Source organism: Mirounga angustirostris, unplaced genomic scaffold (genome assembly GCF_029215605.1).
Source record: "Mirounga angustirostris isolate CCGP_5_RB_7025 unplaced genomic scaffold, mMirAng1.0.hap1 SCAF_8, whole genome shotgun sequence".
NCBI lineage: Eukaryota > Metazoa > Chordata > Mammalia > Carnivora > Phocidae > Mirounga > Mirounga angustirostris.
The window spans coordinates 50,978,257-50,995,675 of record NW_026991716.1 but is presented as its reverse complement, the minus strand read 5'-3'; the positions used below and the strand labels follow the sequence as shown (position 1 = coordinate 50,995,675).

The following is a 17,419-nucleotide window of genomic DNA, read 5'->3' as shown; positions in this document are numbered from 1 at the left end:
ACCATCTTTGATAACCAATGTGCATAATTTTACAACAGCAAATGCTGTAGCCCTATCCATCAATGTTTTTCCTCATTTCCTTTATCCCCTTGAAATTAAACATTTAAGAATAAACAACCCATTTCTCCTTCCTTGATATGCTTTAGTGTTTATAAAGAAGGGGACTATACCTTCTGCTCAGCACAATTCTAAGTATTCTAAGTAATAAAAAAAAACCAACTCATATAGATGTTTCTTCCCTTTAAAGAATGTGCAAGTCAGGAAAACAACACCTATATAAACAAGATACCTGTTGAACAGCTTGGCCATCCTAAAACTCCGTGCCAAGTGTGAAGCTATATACAGTGTCATTGTAGAGAGGTGTTGGTAAGAGCAGAAAGGATGTGTAAGTATCTTGAGATCTGGGCTAGAGCGTGGTACCAAGGGCTACTGTATCAGCACTTTTTGGGAACCTGTTGGAAATGCTGATTCCTGTTAAATCAGAAACTCTGGAGTCCACAGTTTGCAGTCTAACAAATTCTCCAGGAGATTCTGATGCAGCTAGTGTAAGAATCACTGCTGTAGATGATAAAGAATAGGTGATATTTTGTTCATATAATTATGTATCATGATGTACATGAAGTAGGAATAAAAATCCTCAAATAATTTGGGGACTTTGTTATTGAAATCTTTGATGATGATTACTTTTTACAAAACCTCCTGCTAATTGGAAAAAGTAAGATTGGGTCATCAGACAAGTAAGAGGAGAAATTTTTACCAGCCAAAGTAGTTATGTAATCCCAGATTTGTTTTTTCTACTATGTGACAACTGCCCTCCTCCATTTATATACAGAAGAGCTAAACTGCAGATTTACTTAGCAAGTCACATATGACAGTACCTGGAACTATGGGAAGGTACGTGGCCTAAAGACTTACAGATATGCCGTGGTCCTCAGATCATCAGAATCAGCTGGACTTCTGTTAAAACCAAATGCTGGGCTCCACCATCTGGAGTTTCTGATTCATTAGGTCTGCAGGAGGGCTTGAAATTTTGCCCTTTGAAGTTCCCACATGAACTGAAGCTGAGCTGGCTGATGTGGGGGCCATACATGAGAACCAATGGCTTAGGTGAATCCTTCTGACTACTAATATGAATGTTAAGTTTAGGTATAGTCATTGCAGTATTTCCCTGTTGTATTAGGTCCTGACACATACCTTTAATTTTTCAGACTTTTTGACCTAGAGATTTTAAACTTAGTGGATCCTACATATATCTTTGTTTCTCTTTGGTATTTTCATAAGCTTTTCTGTAGAACCCCAATGGCTAGCAGCACCCCACCTCCCAATTTGGTTAATTTACAGGAAAACATTATTCTTTGCTCGCTCTGTTGTCAGCTGTCAGCTTGTCAGCTAGTGTTTGTAAATACAATTGGAACAGATGAACTATTTGGCTTGAGTTGGTATTTCACTGTGCTTATGAAATGCAAGAATTCACGAAAGTGGGAGAATCCATGTTCCATAATGTGATGTGGTTGAATTTTTTTTTTTTTCTAAGTGCTGATTATGTTAGCCAGGTTTTATTTGTTCTTCCTTCTGTGATTCATTTTCTATGGTTTTGGGAAATTCATTAAAATATGAAACTATGGAAAACAATGTTGGCATATGCATCAGTACATTTATTCCGAGACTCTTTCACTCTTAGACCTATTTCCACTCAGGCATTTGAAGTATTTACAAGAAAAAGGCTTTTGCTTTCCTTTCTTGCTCTCATGTAGAATGAAGTGTTTTCTCTGGTATGAAACAAAGTGTGGCATAATTGCAGAGAACTTTGCTTGTTATGATGCAATACTTTGCTGAACAGAAGACAAAATCATGGCTCCTAATGACCGTTAGGTTTCAAAAAGCCTAAATGTTGGAGGGTGTGCCTGTGTTTGTATTTTAAGAGGCTTATTCCCCCTCTCCCCACCCTTTATTATACTGCCCCTGATAGTTTAATAGCTGTACTGATCTGTAAATATTATACATTTTAGGAACAAATTCAGCTAATATTTATTGTTAAGTATGTGTAGATACTTTTACGTACACTGGCAATTTGGGAAAAGTTTTGAGGATGCAAAAGGGTGGGTATCAAATAAGATGCTTAAAAAATTTGAGCATAGTATTTTAAAGGCATATAACTAAGAACTATGTTAGTTTTTACAGCCATCTAAAAATAAATATTTTAGGTGTTAATTTTAAAGAGGTGGATACTAAGGTAAAGTCTCAAATAATTTCAAGTAATAACTTATAAGTAACTCCACTTTTAATGAAAGCTTTATTTTGGTTTTAAAATGCAACTGTTGGGTGGCAAGGTTAAATTAGAATGATCAATTCTGATAGATCCAGAAGAATGATCCAATCCATTGGCTCCATTCCAAGAGAATGATCAACTTTAAAGTAAAAAGTAAAATAAAAATAAATATGAAAGGATTGATATAAACCTTGATCACATTTCCTTTGGCAATGAAAGTAATGTCCTACTGTCATAAGAATGAGTGTACAGTATCAGTTATTTTATAAATTAACTCAATTATCTGCTGCCATAATAGATTTGATATTTATATAGTCACTTCATGAATTCCATAATAAGTTATTTGATGTCAGGAAGGGTTAAAATCAATAATCCAGAAGGAATTTTTAAATTTCATATGTATTTTATATAATCCATTTTTATTTTTTATTTTATTTCTCTTATTGAGTACTAGAAGGCTTTTAACTTCTAGATACTAATTTGCTAACCCTTTGTTATTACATGCAAGTTTATTCTAATCTGTAGTCTATCTTTAGACTTTTAAAATATCTTTTGATAAGCCATTATATTTTTAGTATAGTCAGATAATCAAAATTTATTATGGTTTTATTACATTTTACTTAAAAAATTCTTCTCTGCCCCCAAATTATAAATATAGTTTCTTATGTTTCCTTCAAAAGGATTTAAAATTTTGTTTCTCATACCTTGGTCTTATTTCCTCTGTGTATGCATGTGTGTGATTATTCAGTTTTAATTTTTTAAATTATATTTAATAGTCCAAGTACCATTTGCTGCGGTTACAGTTCCTTTCCAGATACTGAACTTATTGAAGGCAGTTTTGGGCTCCCTTTTCTGTTCCACTCATCTTTTATCTCTCCCTGGGTTGGTGGTATACACTCTTAACTCCCATAGCTGGATATGTGTTCAGGAACAAATTCATTTCACCCTCTTGGTCTTCTCCTAAATTGTCTTGGCTATTTGGTAATTTGTTTTTCTGCTTAAATCCTATAATCATTTTGCCACATTACAACAAAAATCTTCTTGGGATTTCTTTTGAAAATGCATTAAATTTTGATTAATTTGGAGACATCTGACATCTTTGTGCTATGAAGACTTTTTTTTTTTTTTAAAGATGTTATTTATTTATTTGAGACAGAATGAGATACAGAGAGCATGAGAGGGAGGAGGGTCAGAGGGAGAAGCAGACTCCCTGCTGAGCAGGGAGCCCAATGCAGAACTCGATCCCGGGACTCCAGGATCATGACCTGAGCCGAAGGCAGTCGCTTAACCAACTGAGCCACCCAGGCGCCCTGTGCTATGAAGACTTTATAGCTTCAAGACTGTGAATGAGGTTTTTTTTTATTATGTTATGTTAATCACTATACATTACATCATTAGTTTTTGATGTAGTGTTCCATGATTCATTGTTTGCATATAACACCCAGTGCTCCATTCAATACGTGCCCTCTTTAATACCCATCACCAGGCTAACCCATCCTCCCACCCCCCTCCCCTCTAGAACCCTCAGTTTGTTTTTCAGAGTCCATAGTCTCTCATGGTTCGTCTCCCCCTCCGATTTCACCCCCCCTTCATTCTTCCCCTCCTGCTATCTTCTTGTTAAAAAAAAGAAAAAAAGTGAGTTTTTCTGTCCATAAACAGCATATATATTTCCATTTATTTAGGTATTTTACCTAATTTGTTAACAGAAATCTATAATTGTATCTAAAAACATCCTGTACTATTATTAGAATTTTTCTTAGATATTAAGTAAATAATAAAATAGCAAACAAAATTTTGAATATTTTTATTGAAGTATAGTTGACATACAATGTTACATTTTTTTAATTGAAGTGTTATAGACAATTCCAGGTGTACAATATAGTGATTCACCAGTTCTGTATCAAGTATAGTTGCCATCTGTGACCATGTAACTTATTAATAATAATAACCTAGAAGTAATTTTTCTGTTTGTATCTAAGGTACTTTAATATTTAATGTTATATATTATTATTTTATAAGCATGCCTGAAAATGGAATTCTCTCTCTCTTTTTTTATCTTCAAAAGGGAGAAGCAGGACCTCCAGGTGCTCCAGGTCAGGATGGATCACAAGGAGAGCCTGTGAGTACCTTCTGAATTCAGTTCTAAAGACTGAAGTTCTTTTCCTGTCATAAAATCCTTTATTTAAATACTCCTGTCAGGTTCCCTGTCCTTTGTTCAGTGACTTCCAGACTTAGAGGTTATAGCAGCTCTTTGTGGAACATTGTAAAATATTGAAAAATTTAATCCTTTTTTACAAAACAAGAAGAATGTCAAGAGCAGAAAATTCACATGCAGTATAAATTACAATCATGAGTACTCGTGCCCACACAAACAAATAGCTAATACGAACAACATGGTCTGTTGCTGAGCCTTCAGTCAGTGTCGCTTTGCCACTGGTTCTTTGTTTTGTAGTATGCCCCCTGGGGTCATGTGTTCAATAAAAACTGGCATAAGGAAAAATGATTGAGAAAGTACTGGATCTGAATCCTGGATATATGTGTTTTCAGCAAGTGTGCCAGATGACTCAACTTCACTTACCATTTTCCCCAACTTTTATTCCTACAACTCATGGCCAACATTGGCCAACATTGAAATACCTGCTGGTCTCATTTTATTCATCAAAGTAACTTAAGGGGAATTTAAATTTAGGGGAATTTGCAGCTTATTTTGGGGATGACTAGGTTAAGAAATTTAAAAACAGCCAAGATATATTGCATTTTTTCACAGAGTGTTCAGGTGAGTACTCAGAATTCAAATATTGGGCAGAAGAGGGAGAGCAGAATCACCAAAGCTTTTTAAGTTGGGTGAATGGATTGACCTACTCTTAGAATCATTCAATCAAATATTTATTGAGTTCTCATCTTGTGTATTATAATGCACTGGGGCAAGTTCTTTACGTAGCTACTGCCTTCACAGAGCTTATAATCTAGTTTGGAAGACAGCAAAAAAAATGATGCAAATAATTACCAACCTGAGGCAGTTTATAGTAAGTGCCGAATAGGGAATTTAACGTGGAATGGGAAGGCCAGGGTTTAAAGATAATTTCTGTCACATTCCAGCTGTGCAAGCTTGGGTAAATCAGTTCACATCTCTGAAAACCTTTCTCCTTATCTGTGAAGTGTACATACTTACGATACCCACTTTGCTGTGTTGTTGTGAGGCTTTCATAGGAAACATATGGAAAAAAACTATGAAAACATTGCACAAATGCATAGAGTTCTCCTAAGCGCAGAAAGAATATAGGTGGGAATACAAACTGGTGCAGCCACTGTGGAAAATAGTATGGAAGCTACTCAAAAAATTAAAAAAATAGAACTACCCTATGATCCAGGAATTGCACTACTGGGTATATACCCAAAGAATATGAAGACACAAATTCAAATAGCTACATGCACCCAGATATTTACTGCAGCATTATTTACAATAGCCAAATTATGGAAGCAGCCCAAGTGTCCATCAACTGAAAATGGATAAAGAGGTGATTTTAGGGCGCCTGGGTGGCTCAGTTGGTTAAGCGACTGCCTTCGGCTCAGGTCATGATCCTGGAGTCCCGGGATCGAGTCCCGCATCGGGCTCCCTGCTCGGCAGGGAGTCTGCTTCTCCCTCTGACCCTCCCCCCTCTCATGCTCTCTCTCTCTATCTCATTCTCTCTCTCAAATAAATAAATAAAATCTTAAAAAAAAGGTGATTTTATATCTATCATCTATCTATATAGATATAGATATATGAATATTATTCAGCCATAAAAAAGAATGAAACCTTGCCATTTGCAACAACATGGATGAAGCTAGAGAGTATTATGCTAAGCAAAATAAGTCAGTCAGAGAAAGACGAATACTGTGATTTCACTCATGTGGAATTTAAGAAACAAAAGGGGAAAAAAGAAAAATAATCAGACTATTACAGACAACAACTTAATGATTGCTAGAGGGGAGAGTGGAGGGGGATGGGTTAAACAGGTGATGGGGATGAAGGAGTATACTTATGAGCACCAGGTGAGGTATGAAATTAATGAATCACTATATTGTACATCTGAAACTAATACAACACTGTGTTCACTAACTTGAATTAAAGAAAAAACTTAAAAAAGAATATAGAAAGGGAATCTTGTATCTTGAGGTGATCGAAAAGTTTTTACCAAGGATTTGGGGCTAGATTTGATCATAAAAGGATGACTGGGAAAGAAAGGAAGACCAGAGGGAGGAGCATGAGTGAAGACACACAGGTAGGATGGTTAAGTGTGTGCCTAAGAAATAATGAAATGATCTGAAAGTGGCCCTGAGGCTGCAGTGATAGGAAGTGAAGTTGAGAAGGTGGGATAGGTTCATCATATGGAAATCCTCAACTGTGAATTTGGGGAGTAAGTTCTATTCACTTGGCATGGCAGTGATGTGAGAAAAAAAGAGTTAACACGATGCAGAGTAGTGCTTTAGAGGCAGTTATGAGTTACATGTATATGCAGGTTGGACTGAAAGGAGAAGAGATTGGAATCAGGACACTAACAAGCTGGCTATTTTGACAGACCGGGCATGGGCAAATAAGGCCTCAACCAGGATGTGAATTGGACTGGAGTGTGAGCTCATATCTGACTCATAATTTTTATGATTAAGGAAGAATTCTAAGACTTGGTAACTGGATATGAGAACCGGGTATGTTTGTTTATGTTCTTATTGTGAGAGAATATAAGGTGTGTGTGCATGCAAACACATGGGCGTGCAGGTACGCAAACACAGGGGGCCCTAGGGGGAAGGAAGACAGCTGAGAGAACGAGAAAGTTGAAAAGAGAAGAGGGAAATAAGAAGCAGTTGAAATGAAAAACCAGGTTATAATTTGAGCTGGTTATGTTCTGAATCTTGGTGAGTCAGTTATTTGGAACTTGTGACTCATTTTCCCACAGAAACAATGTTAGAAAGGGCAGACTGACCAGCAAGTCTACAGGAACCATAATGTGACAGGAGCAGCATATATTTACTTGAAAAATAATACTATTGCAATCCTGTTAATGAAACCAAATGGAATAGGGAATTAGAAATGCTTAAGGGGCTGTTTTCCTCTCCCAAGGCTGCCTGTTTCTCCCTGCAGCCAGAAGCAGGTGCTGATTTGTGTTTTCTTCTGCCCTGCCTACCCCCACTTTACTCAAGACTGACCTCTGTCTAGAACTTTTGCACTAGCGTAAATTTCCATCTCAGGCCCTTCTGATTTCAACCTTTTCTTTCTTTCTTCCCTCCCAACATTCACCGCATTCACAGAATGTGTAAGGCATTGGGTTTAGTGAGAGGGAAATAGACTGCCCGTGGAGGCTTACACCCTCGCAGAGGAGAGAGACCATAAAAGGATAAAGAAACAAAAGCTAAATCACAGAGTTCTAAAAAAGGCAAGCAAGGTGCTGGGGCAGGGAATGGTAGTAGGATAGCGGAGGTATTTAGAATATAATCTCTTCTAAACCAGCCAGGTAGAAAACTGGGAGTTACCAAGAGAAACTCTTCAGACTCTTTCCTACTCCATCCCACCAGATTAGGGAAGGCAAGAACGGTCCTTTGCCCCTTCTCTCCCTCTGTCTCTCTTTGCTGCCAACCGCGGGAGAGGAAACCAGGTTTCCTATGCCAGAAGACATACTCTCTTAGGAAAGCAATTAATAGATTGAGCATCTAAAATTGGCCCACGTTATCTGGATAGAATTCTTCTGGTCTGTATTCTTTTACACTTAAGAACAGAATTATGAATTATTCTCTTCTTTAGGCCATTAATGAAAACTTGGTTGTTAGAAGTAACATCCTTTGAGGACTGATCTTTACCATTTTTGGAAACGCTTTGAAAACAGGAAAAAAAAATGGAAGTTTATGTATTTGATGACACAAAGAAATGAATACTCTTCCATTGTGTGTGGATGCTGCATATAAGTATAATGAATGATTTGGCCCCACTAAAAAGGACGTGTTCACTTTATTTGTTCTATAATGTGGCAGCCAAGAAAACTAATGGAGCTTAAGTTGGAAGGACAGAAGCTCTTAGAAAAATGCTTTAAAGCTAATTAAACACAGCTTATAGCAGCTGGATGATGACTCATCCCTGTAAGCTGATTGATAAATACGAACACTAACTGCTGGAATGCAAATTGAGGACAAAGGCTGTATTTCATTGGGAAAGGATTATATTGTCTAAAGTGCAATTACATTCTAATGGCTATACTTTGAATCTTAAAGCCTAGTATTGGTCAATCTTCGTAGTAATTTAGCCGCAAAGGTAATTTACTTTCTCAGTGGCAAACTATATATACCTAACTTCAATCCAGGTGACTTTAAACTCCATTCTACACTTGGTGGACTTATTATAGTTGGTTTCAACCATGTAATGCTGTGTTGAAGGATTATATAATCTTGTCACTCACTCAACAAACATTTACTGAGTGTCCGCCTTGTACCAGACATTATATTACTCAAGGAGAATGTGATTAATTTGTCACAGTTGTGCCCTCAAGCAGTCATGAGCCAGCAGATGACAGTGTAGTAGAAATGTTAGGGAGATAGGCACAGGGGATCTTGTGAAGTTGGAGAAGATGTGTATAACACTAAATGAGTTCGGGACCATCTGAGCCCGATTCATTCTTTTCTTTTCAATAATAGCATTATTGAGATATAGTACACATACTGTACGGTTCACTTGTTTAAAGTGTATAGGGATATGTTCCTAAACAAGGGACTCTCTTAGCCAAATTCTGGAAGATAAATAGGACTTGGCTAGTTGTTTAGCCTGGCAAGGCAGAAACCTGTAGTATGTTCCAAAATGTAGAAGTAAAAAAAAAAAAAAATCATGATACTTTAGAAAAAGCTGATTCTAGTTCAGGCTGCTTAGGAGATTTGGAAGGAAAGAATGGGATAGAAATACAAGATGAGGTTGTGGGTGTAGGTAGCAGCCCTGTCTGTGTTGTTTGAACTTAAATCTGAGAATAGTGGGATCTTTTCAAAGGTTTCAAGTAGGTGAGTGAGTTGATCAGATTCAGAAAGTTTGAGAAAGATCACTCTGACAGCAGAATAGAGAATGGATAAAGGTGAGCCAAGGTATAGAGGACCGAGCCTGGCAGCCGGCTAGCTGAGCTCTGTCCCCTGCAGTTACAACCAGGCCAGGAACATTCAGAGTGGGGGGCAGCGCGAGTGGGACTGATTTGAAGTGAACTGAAGTGGAACCAGAAGAGCTTGAGGATTAATTGGATGTGGCACTTAAGATGAAAAGGTTGATTTTCAAAGTCCTACCTCATGGATGATGACACAGGAAGACCAAGCAATAAACAGAAAAGAGAGCAAGAAGAATCAGTTTGGGCTGGGGGAGGTGATCCTAAAGTATTTTCAAATGGAACCTATCTAGATAATAACAAAGGCATTTAAATAGGTGGCTTATGCTTTGGGTAATTAGCAAAGAATAGACACAACTAATAAAATTCTAATAAGAAATAGTGGGTCAGATTCAAGGAAATTTTAGGAGAATTTTGTGAATACTATGGATAGTAGGTTGAAAAATACTCCCCTCCCTCCCCCACAAGATCATCAGACTCTATTGCCTGAAACCTGTAAATGCTATCTCATTTGATTAAAGGGTCTTTGCAGATGTGATTAAATTGGGATATTGTGATGAAGAAGTTATCCTGGGTTATCTGAGGGGTGGCTGATCCCAGCTGAAAGACCCTAAGAGCAGAATTGAAGTTTCTCAGAGGCCAGCCCTGAGATCATGGTGGCTGATATTGGAGCAAGGCGGCCCCAAGTTGGAAGAGACAAGGAATGGATTCTCCCCTAGAACCTCTGCGGGGAGTGCAACGCTATCAAGACCCAGACTTCAAACTTCTGGCCTCCAGAACTGTGAGAGAATAAAATAGTGTTGTTTTAAAGAACCAAGGATGTGGTGATTTTTTACTGCAGGCACAGGAAACTCGCACACTGGGCTTTTCATCTAGTAACATTTTGTTTAGCAATGGACCCGTGTAAAAAGGCATGTGAGCACATACTGATACCAAGTAAACACTTGGCAGCATCTGTATTGATTAAAAACATTTGGGATTAAAGCAAATCAACAAGTTTAAATGACGATTTGGTTAAAAGCAAGGCTCTTCAGCCACCACTATTTTCTGATTCATAAATTTCGTTAACTTCTCATGTGTTGTTAAAAACTTCATCCACTTCTCGTTTCTCTGCATTTTTTGCATCATTCCATTTAGTAACTTTTAGCCCATGTGTCTTCTCTGTACTCCTCATCATCTTGCAAAGTCAGAACAGTTTTAATGTCCGATACTAAATGGATTATGTATATAAACTGTATAAAATGTATACATACCTAAACGTAGTTTAAAATGAGATACTTTATGAATATGTATGTATAAGAAATAATCTATGTGGTAAACATACCGTTTAATCCTGTTTTGATTACTTTGCTTATTTTTTCTCCAGGATGGTTTTTGATGTCTGTTAGGTTCTATTTTTGCTTATTGGTACTTTATTTTCTCCCCTGAGCATGCCATTGTTTTTGTAATACATTATAAAAAAAAAATTAAGGGCTGGATTTTGAGTATTTTACAGTGTTTCTTTTTTTAAAAAAGATCTTAAGCTTGTCAGACTACATTTTGTGCCAAGGAATAAAGAAAAATCAGATTGCTTCAAGGAATCCTCAGTTGCTGGAAGTATGTTTTCTGAACTTCTCACCAATAACTGCTTTTATCTTGGACAGTTAGGTGGATGGGATGACAAGGCAGCAGACCACCAAAATTCACCAGTAGTTGAAAAACGAAAACTGGAAACACTTGTATTTGACCAAATTATGATGATCAGCTACTTTGCCATAGCCAGTTGTTGCTGGCCAAACTATCTGCAGCATCCATGTTTCCTCTGCTTCTTTATCTTAGCTATTCTTGTCCTGGTGCTCAATACTGATGACCTGCTGTATCTAGTGTTACATTTTTGCTCAGTCTGAGGCATTTGCTTGCTAGTTCTCTTCTGATCAACCAGCCCCGGGTGGCTCAGGGTGAAGATGCGTAGGCAGGGCCTGGATTCCATTCCTTGAGTCAAGATTCCTGGAGCTCCCTGAGGATGAGAGAAAGGATAATACATTTTCTGGACCTATGGAGGTGAGCACATGTTTCTTTTTTTATTTATTTTTTATTTATTTTTATTTATTTTTTTTAAAGATTTTATTTATTCATTTGAGAGAGAATGAGATAGAGCATGAGAGGGGGGAGGGTCAGAGGGAGAAGCAGACTCCCCGCTGAGCAGGGAGCCCGATGCGGGACTCGATCCCGGGACTCCAGGATCATGACCTGAGCCAAAGGCAGTCGCTTAACCAACTGAGCCACCCAGGCGCCCAAGCACATGTTTCTTAAATAAGGATGTTTTAAGCCTTTGTATTCTGGAAATGTTTGCTGTATCATTTTTCTAGGGATGAAGATGTGGGGGTCACTGTACTATATCTGAGGACATTGGCTCATAGAGGCTTTTGCTCCCTTTCCTCATGTCTTTCAAATTCTTGCTGAACTGCATGTTGTGCTTGTAATGTTAGCTGCTGAACTGGTCCAAGTCATCATGTTCTTAAGAGACAAGTAGGTCTTTTGTTTCATCACCTTCTCTTTGGGGTGATTATTTGACATGTCATTTTTATGCTTATAAAGCCAAAGACATCCATAAAATTCTTGGAAAAAGTTCATGTTGAAAGGCTATGGTGGTTTCCCATGTGGTATAATTCACTTTATTATCTTAGTAATGTGAAGGGATCTTTATTTACCTACTTGACTGTATTTTTTATTTATATTGAGAAGAAAGGTTAAGAGGGGGAAAAAACCCTGAATTCTGTCATTGTTCCTGTTTGATTTGCAATTGAGTGGCCAGTTTTTTGAGGTCTTCTGTACAGATTTGTAACATTTTTTTCCCACTCTTGTTTCAGGCACGAGGAGGGGCACGTTGTTGGTATGTGTTGAGTGAAAAAACCTTAACCTGATGTCTCCTAAGAATTTCACGGCATTTCTTAGTGTGAAGGCAGCTCACTCATATAAAACAACTTAGAATGTTTGAAAAATTCAGTTGTATTTATTATTTTAATCCCCTGCTAATTCCAGGATTTTGTCTTAAAACCTGATTGAGAGTAACTCTTAGGATGCGTTTTGAAATAGGTTTTAACTAAAGTAATCATGTACATGTCTGATTTATCTGCAGGGGTGATTGAATTTGTAAGCAATATCTGCAACATTTTCATTTCCCAAAATATGGCTTTTGGCTTTGTAATGACTATGAAGCTATTATATTTGTCTTCTTTAAACATAAAAATCAATTGTTGGCCCATTATCTGTATGTTAGTTAATAAAATCCCACCAAATTTAACAAAGGATCTGCTTAATTCTTTCCTTACAAACGATTTCACTGACATAGTAAATGAGACCACCATCAAACAACTTTATAAAGCAACATTGTGGACTTTAAATTTGGAGGCTCTGTGTCTATGGTACTGATCATTTTTCTGGTTGTTCAAAGAAATCTCTTAAATATGTTCATTGTACTCACCATAGCACATACCCTCCCCAATGTCTATCACCCAGCCATCCCATCCCTCCCACCCTCACCACTCCAGCAACCCTCAGTTTGTTTCCTGAGATTAAGAATTCCTCATATCAGTGAGATCATATGATACATGTCTTTCTCTGATTGACTTATTTCGCTCATCATAACACCCTCCAGTTCCGTCCATGTCGTTGCAAATGGCAAGATTTCGTTTTTCGATGGCTGCATAATATTCCATTGTATATATATACCACATCTTCTTTATCCATTCATCTGTCGATGGACATCTTGGCTCTTTCCATAGTTTGGCTATTGTGGACATTGCTGCTATCAACATCAGGGTGCACATACCCCTTCGGATCCCTACATTTGTATCTTTGGGGTAAATACCCAGTAGTGCAATTGCTGGGTTGTAGGGTAGCTCTATTTCCAACTTTTTGGGGAACCTCCATACTGTTTTCCAGAGTGGCTGCACCAGCTTGCATTCCCACCAACAGTGTAGGAGGGTTCCCCTTTCTCTGCATCCCCACCAACATCTGTCATTTCCTGACTTGTTAATTTTAGCCATTCTGACTGGTGTGAGGTGGTATCTCATTGAGGTTTTGATTTGGATTTCCCGGATGCCGAGTGATGTTGAGCACTTTTTCATGTGTCTGTTGGCCATTTGGATGTCTTCTTTGGAAAAATGTCTGTTCATGTCTTCTGCCCATTTCTTGATTGGATCATTTGTTCTTTGGGGGTTGAGTTTGATAAGTTCTTTATAGATTTTGGATACTGATATGTCATTTGCAAATATCTTCTCCCATTCTGTCAGTTGTCCTTTGGTTTTGTTGACTGTTTCTTTTGCTGTGCAAAAACTTTTTATCTTGATGAAGTTCATTTTTGCCCTTGCTTCCCTTGCCTTTGGAGATGTTTCTAGGAAGAAGCTGCTGCGGCTGAGGTTGAAGAAGTTGCTGTCTGTGTTTTCCTTTAGGATTTCGATGGACTCCTGTCTCACATTTAGGTCTTTCAACCATTTGGAGTCTATTTCTGTGTGGGGTGTAAGGAAATGGTCCAGTTTCATTCTTCTGCATGTGGCTGTCCAATTTTCCCAACACCATTTGTTGAAGAGACTGTCTTTTTTCCATTGGACATTCTTTCCTGCTTGGTCGAAGATGAGTTGACCATAGAGTTGAGGGTCCATTTCAGGGCTCTCTATTCTGTTCCATTGATCTGTGTGTCTGTTTTTGTGCCAGTACCATACTGTCTTGATGATGACAGCTTTGTAATAGAGCTTGAAGTCCTGAATTGTGATGCCACCAGCTTTGCTTTTCTTTTTCAACATTCCTCTGGCTATTCGGGGTCTTTTCTGGTTCCATACAAATATTAGGATTTTTTGTTCCATTTCTTTGAAAAAAGTTGATGGTATTTTGATGGGGTTTGCATTGAATGTGTAGATTGCTCTAGGTAGCATTGACATCTTCACAATATTTGTTCTTCCAATCCATGAGCATGGAATGTTTTTCCATTTCTTTGTGTCTTCCTCAATTTCTTTCATGAGTATTTTATAGTTTTCTGAGTACAGATCCTTTGCCTCTTTGGTTAGATTTATTCCTAGGTATCTTATGGTTTTGGGTGCAATTGTAAATGGGATCGACTCCTTAATTTCTCTTTCTTCTGTCTTGTTGTTGGTGTATAGGAATACCACTGATTTCTGTGCACTGATTTTATATCCTGCCACTTTACTGAATTCCTGTATGAGTTCTAGCAGTTTTGGGGTGGAGTCTTTGGGGTTTTCCACATAAAGTATCATATCATCTGCAAAGAGTGAGAGTTTGACTTCTTCTTTGCCGATTTGGATGCCTTTTATTTCTTCTTCTTGTCTGATTGCTGTGGCTAGGACTTCTAATACTATGTTGTATAGCAGTGGTGATAGTGGACATCCCTGCCACGTTCCTGACCTTAGGGGGAAAGCTCTCAGTTTTTCCCCAATGAGAATGATATTCGCTGTGGGTTTTTCATAGATGGCTTTTATGATATTGAGGTATGTACCCTCTATCCCCATACTCTGAAGCATTTTGGTCAAGAAAGGATGCTGTACTTTGTCAAATGCTTTTTCTGCATCTATTGAGAGGATCCTATGGTTCTTGTTCTTTCTTTTATTAATGTATTGTATCACATTGATTGATTTGAGGATGTTGAACCAACCTTGCAGCCCAGGGATAAATCTCACTTGGTCGTGGTGAATAATCCTTTTAATGTACTGTTGGATCCTATTGGCTAGTATTTTGGTGAGAATTTTTGCATCCCTGTTCATCATGGATATTGGTCTGTAATTCTCCTTTTTGATGGGGTCTTTGTCTGGTTTTGGGATCAAGGTAATGGTGGCCTCATAAAACAAGTTTGGAAGTTTTCCTTCCATTTCTATTTTTTGGAACAGTTTCGAAGAATAGGTATTAATTCTTCTTTAAATGTTTGGTAGAATTCCCCTGGGAAGCCATCTGGTCCTGGGCTTTTGTTTGTTGGGAGATTTTTGATGACTGCTTCAATTTCCTTAGTGGTTATAGGTCTGTTCAGGTTTTCTGTTTCTTCCTGGTTCAGTTTTGGTAGTTGATACATCTCTAGGAATGCATCCATTTCTTCCAGATTATCTCATTTGCTGGCATATAGTTGTTCATAATATGTTCTTATAATTGTTTGCATTTCTTTGGTGTTGGTTGTGATCTCTCCTCTTTCATTCATGATTTTATTTATTTGGGTCATTTCTCTTTTCTTTTTGATAAGTCTGGCCAGGGTTTTATCAGTCTTACTACTTCTTTCAAAGAACCAGCTCCTAGGTTCATTGATCTGTTCTACTGTTCTTTTGGTTTCTATTTCATTGATTTCTGCTCTGATCTTTATTATTTCTCTTTTCCTGCTGGGTTTAGGCTTTATTTGCTGTTCTTTCTCCAGCTCCTTTAGGTGTAGGGTTAGGTTGTGTATTTGAGACCTCTCTTGTTTCTTGAGAAAGGTTTGTATTGCTATGTACTTTCCTCTTAAGACTGCCTTTGCTGCATCCCAAAGATTTTGAACAGTTGTGTTTTCATTTTCATTGGTTTCCATGAATTTTTTAAATTCTTCTTTAATTTCCTGGTTGACCCATTCATTCTTTAGTAGGATGCTCTTTAGCCTCCATGTATTTGAGTTCTTTCTGACTTTCCTCTTGTGATTGAGTTCTAGTTTCAAAGCATTGAGCACTGTGAATTGTATAAGACTGTTGAATCACAGAGCTGTACCTCTGAAACAAATAGTACATTATACGTTAAAAAAAAAAAAAGACAAAGGGAAAAATGAAGGGGGGGAATTTGGAGGGGGAGATGAACCATGAGAGACTGGACTCTGAGAAACAAACGAACAGGCTAACTCTGAGTTAGCCTGGTGATGGGTATTAAAGAGGGCACGTACTGAATGGAGCACTGGGTGTTATACACAAACAGTGAGTCATGGAACACTACGTCGAAAACTAATGATGTAATGTATGGTGATTAACATAACATAAAATAAAAAATAAATATGTTCATTGTGAAATTATTGATAAGCATTAAAATGTAGTTATTTCAGTCTTATTTATTCATGTCCTTATAATTTGAAAAAGACTTTATTGAACTCTGAAATGACAAGAGCAATGAATGTAACTGAACCTATGAAATGATGTATGATTAGTTCTCAGAATGGGTAACATAACCTGTGGGTAAATAGAATCTCATGTTGCTTACATAGGCTCACTGTTTTCACTGACATGGGGATTGGTTACATCCACCTCAGTTTTGAAGAGAATGGGTGAGAGGAAACTTGCATCACCATCTACACAGGATATTTAGTCTAGATTTCAAAGATTTCAAGACTTTGAGTTTCAAATTATGTTCTTTAGTCATACAGGGGCTGGGGTTGTTTTGTATACTTTTTATCTTTATTGTAAGGTATCATATGATCATTTTAAATTGTCCAAATACATTCACCATTTTCAAAGCATGAAAATACAGAATTAACAGTGTTATTCAAGACAAGTTATATTTAATACTGGGCTCATGATCCATATAAATGCTGTTTTAACAGATGAAATGAGAATGTTTTCAATTTGTTCTATTTTCACAAGTGTGGAAACTGATATTTTTTATGTGATCTGGAGTGCACACTTTGGTAACTAGATTATTTCATTCTGATGAGCTCTTTTTTTATGTTTTTAAACAATATTTTCAAAATGCTTGAGTGTGGTTACCACATTGAACACTAGACAAATGTTTCATGCCTCTGAGAACATCAGAAAATCGTTTATGTTTTCAGTATGTTAGGGTGTGTTAAAATACATATGGGGAGTATCTGAGAAAGAGCGCTTGAAAATATTTGTTTATACCAATACACATTTTTATTTTTGATAATCAGGTAAATTACCTAATAAATAGATAATAGATTGCCAGTAGTTTCAGATGGTTTATAAAAATGATTTTTGCAATTTTGAATATTGAACTGAAGTGTTCTGTTGTTTGAAACAGATGTACTTTTTTAAGTCATAGCTGCTTTGCTGTTTTTATTTTGGTTCTTCAAAAGTTTGTGGCTTTGACA

At 37.3% G+C, this 17,419-nt stretch overlaps 1 protein-coding gene across 3 annotated transcripts in view; it reads left to right on the top strand.

Moving 5' to 3' along the window:
• COL21A1 (collagen type XXI alpha 1 chain) overlaps positions 1–17,419 on the top strand; it is a 183,911-nt gene that overhangs the window by 132,673 nt on the left and 33,819 nt on the right. For all 3 annotated transcript variants that reach the window (XM_064597717.1, XM_054505414.2, XM_064597716.1), the window contains one exon: positions 4,335–4,388. In XM_064597717.1, coding sequence (XP_064453787.1) covers positions 4,335–4,388 — 54 coding nt within the window. The remainder of the gene's footprint in view (positions 1–4,334; positions 4,389–17,419) is intronic.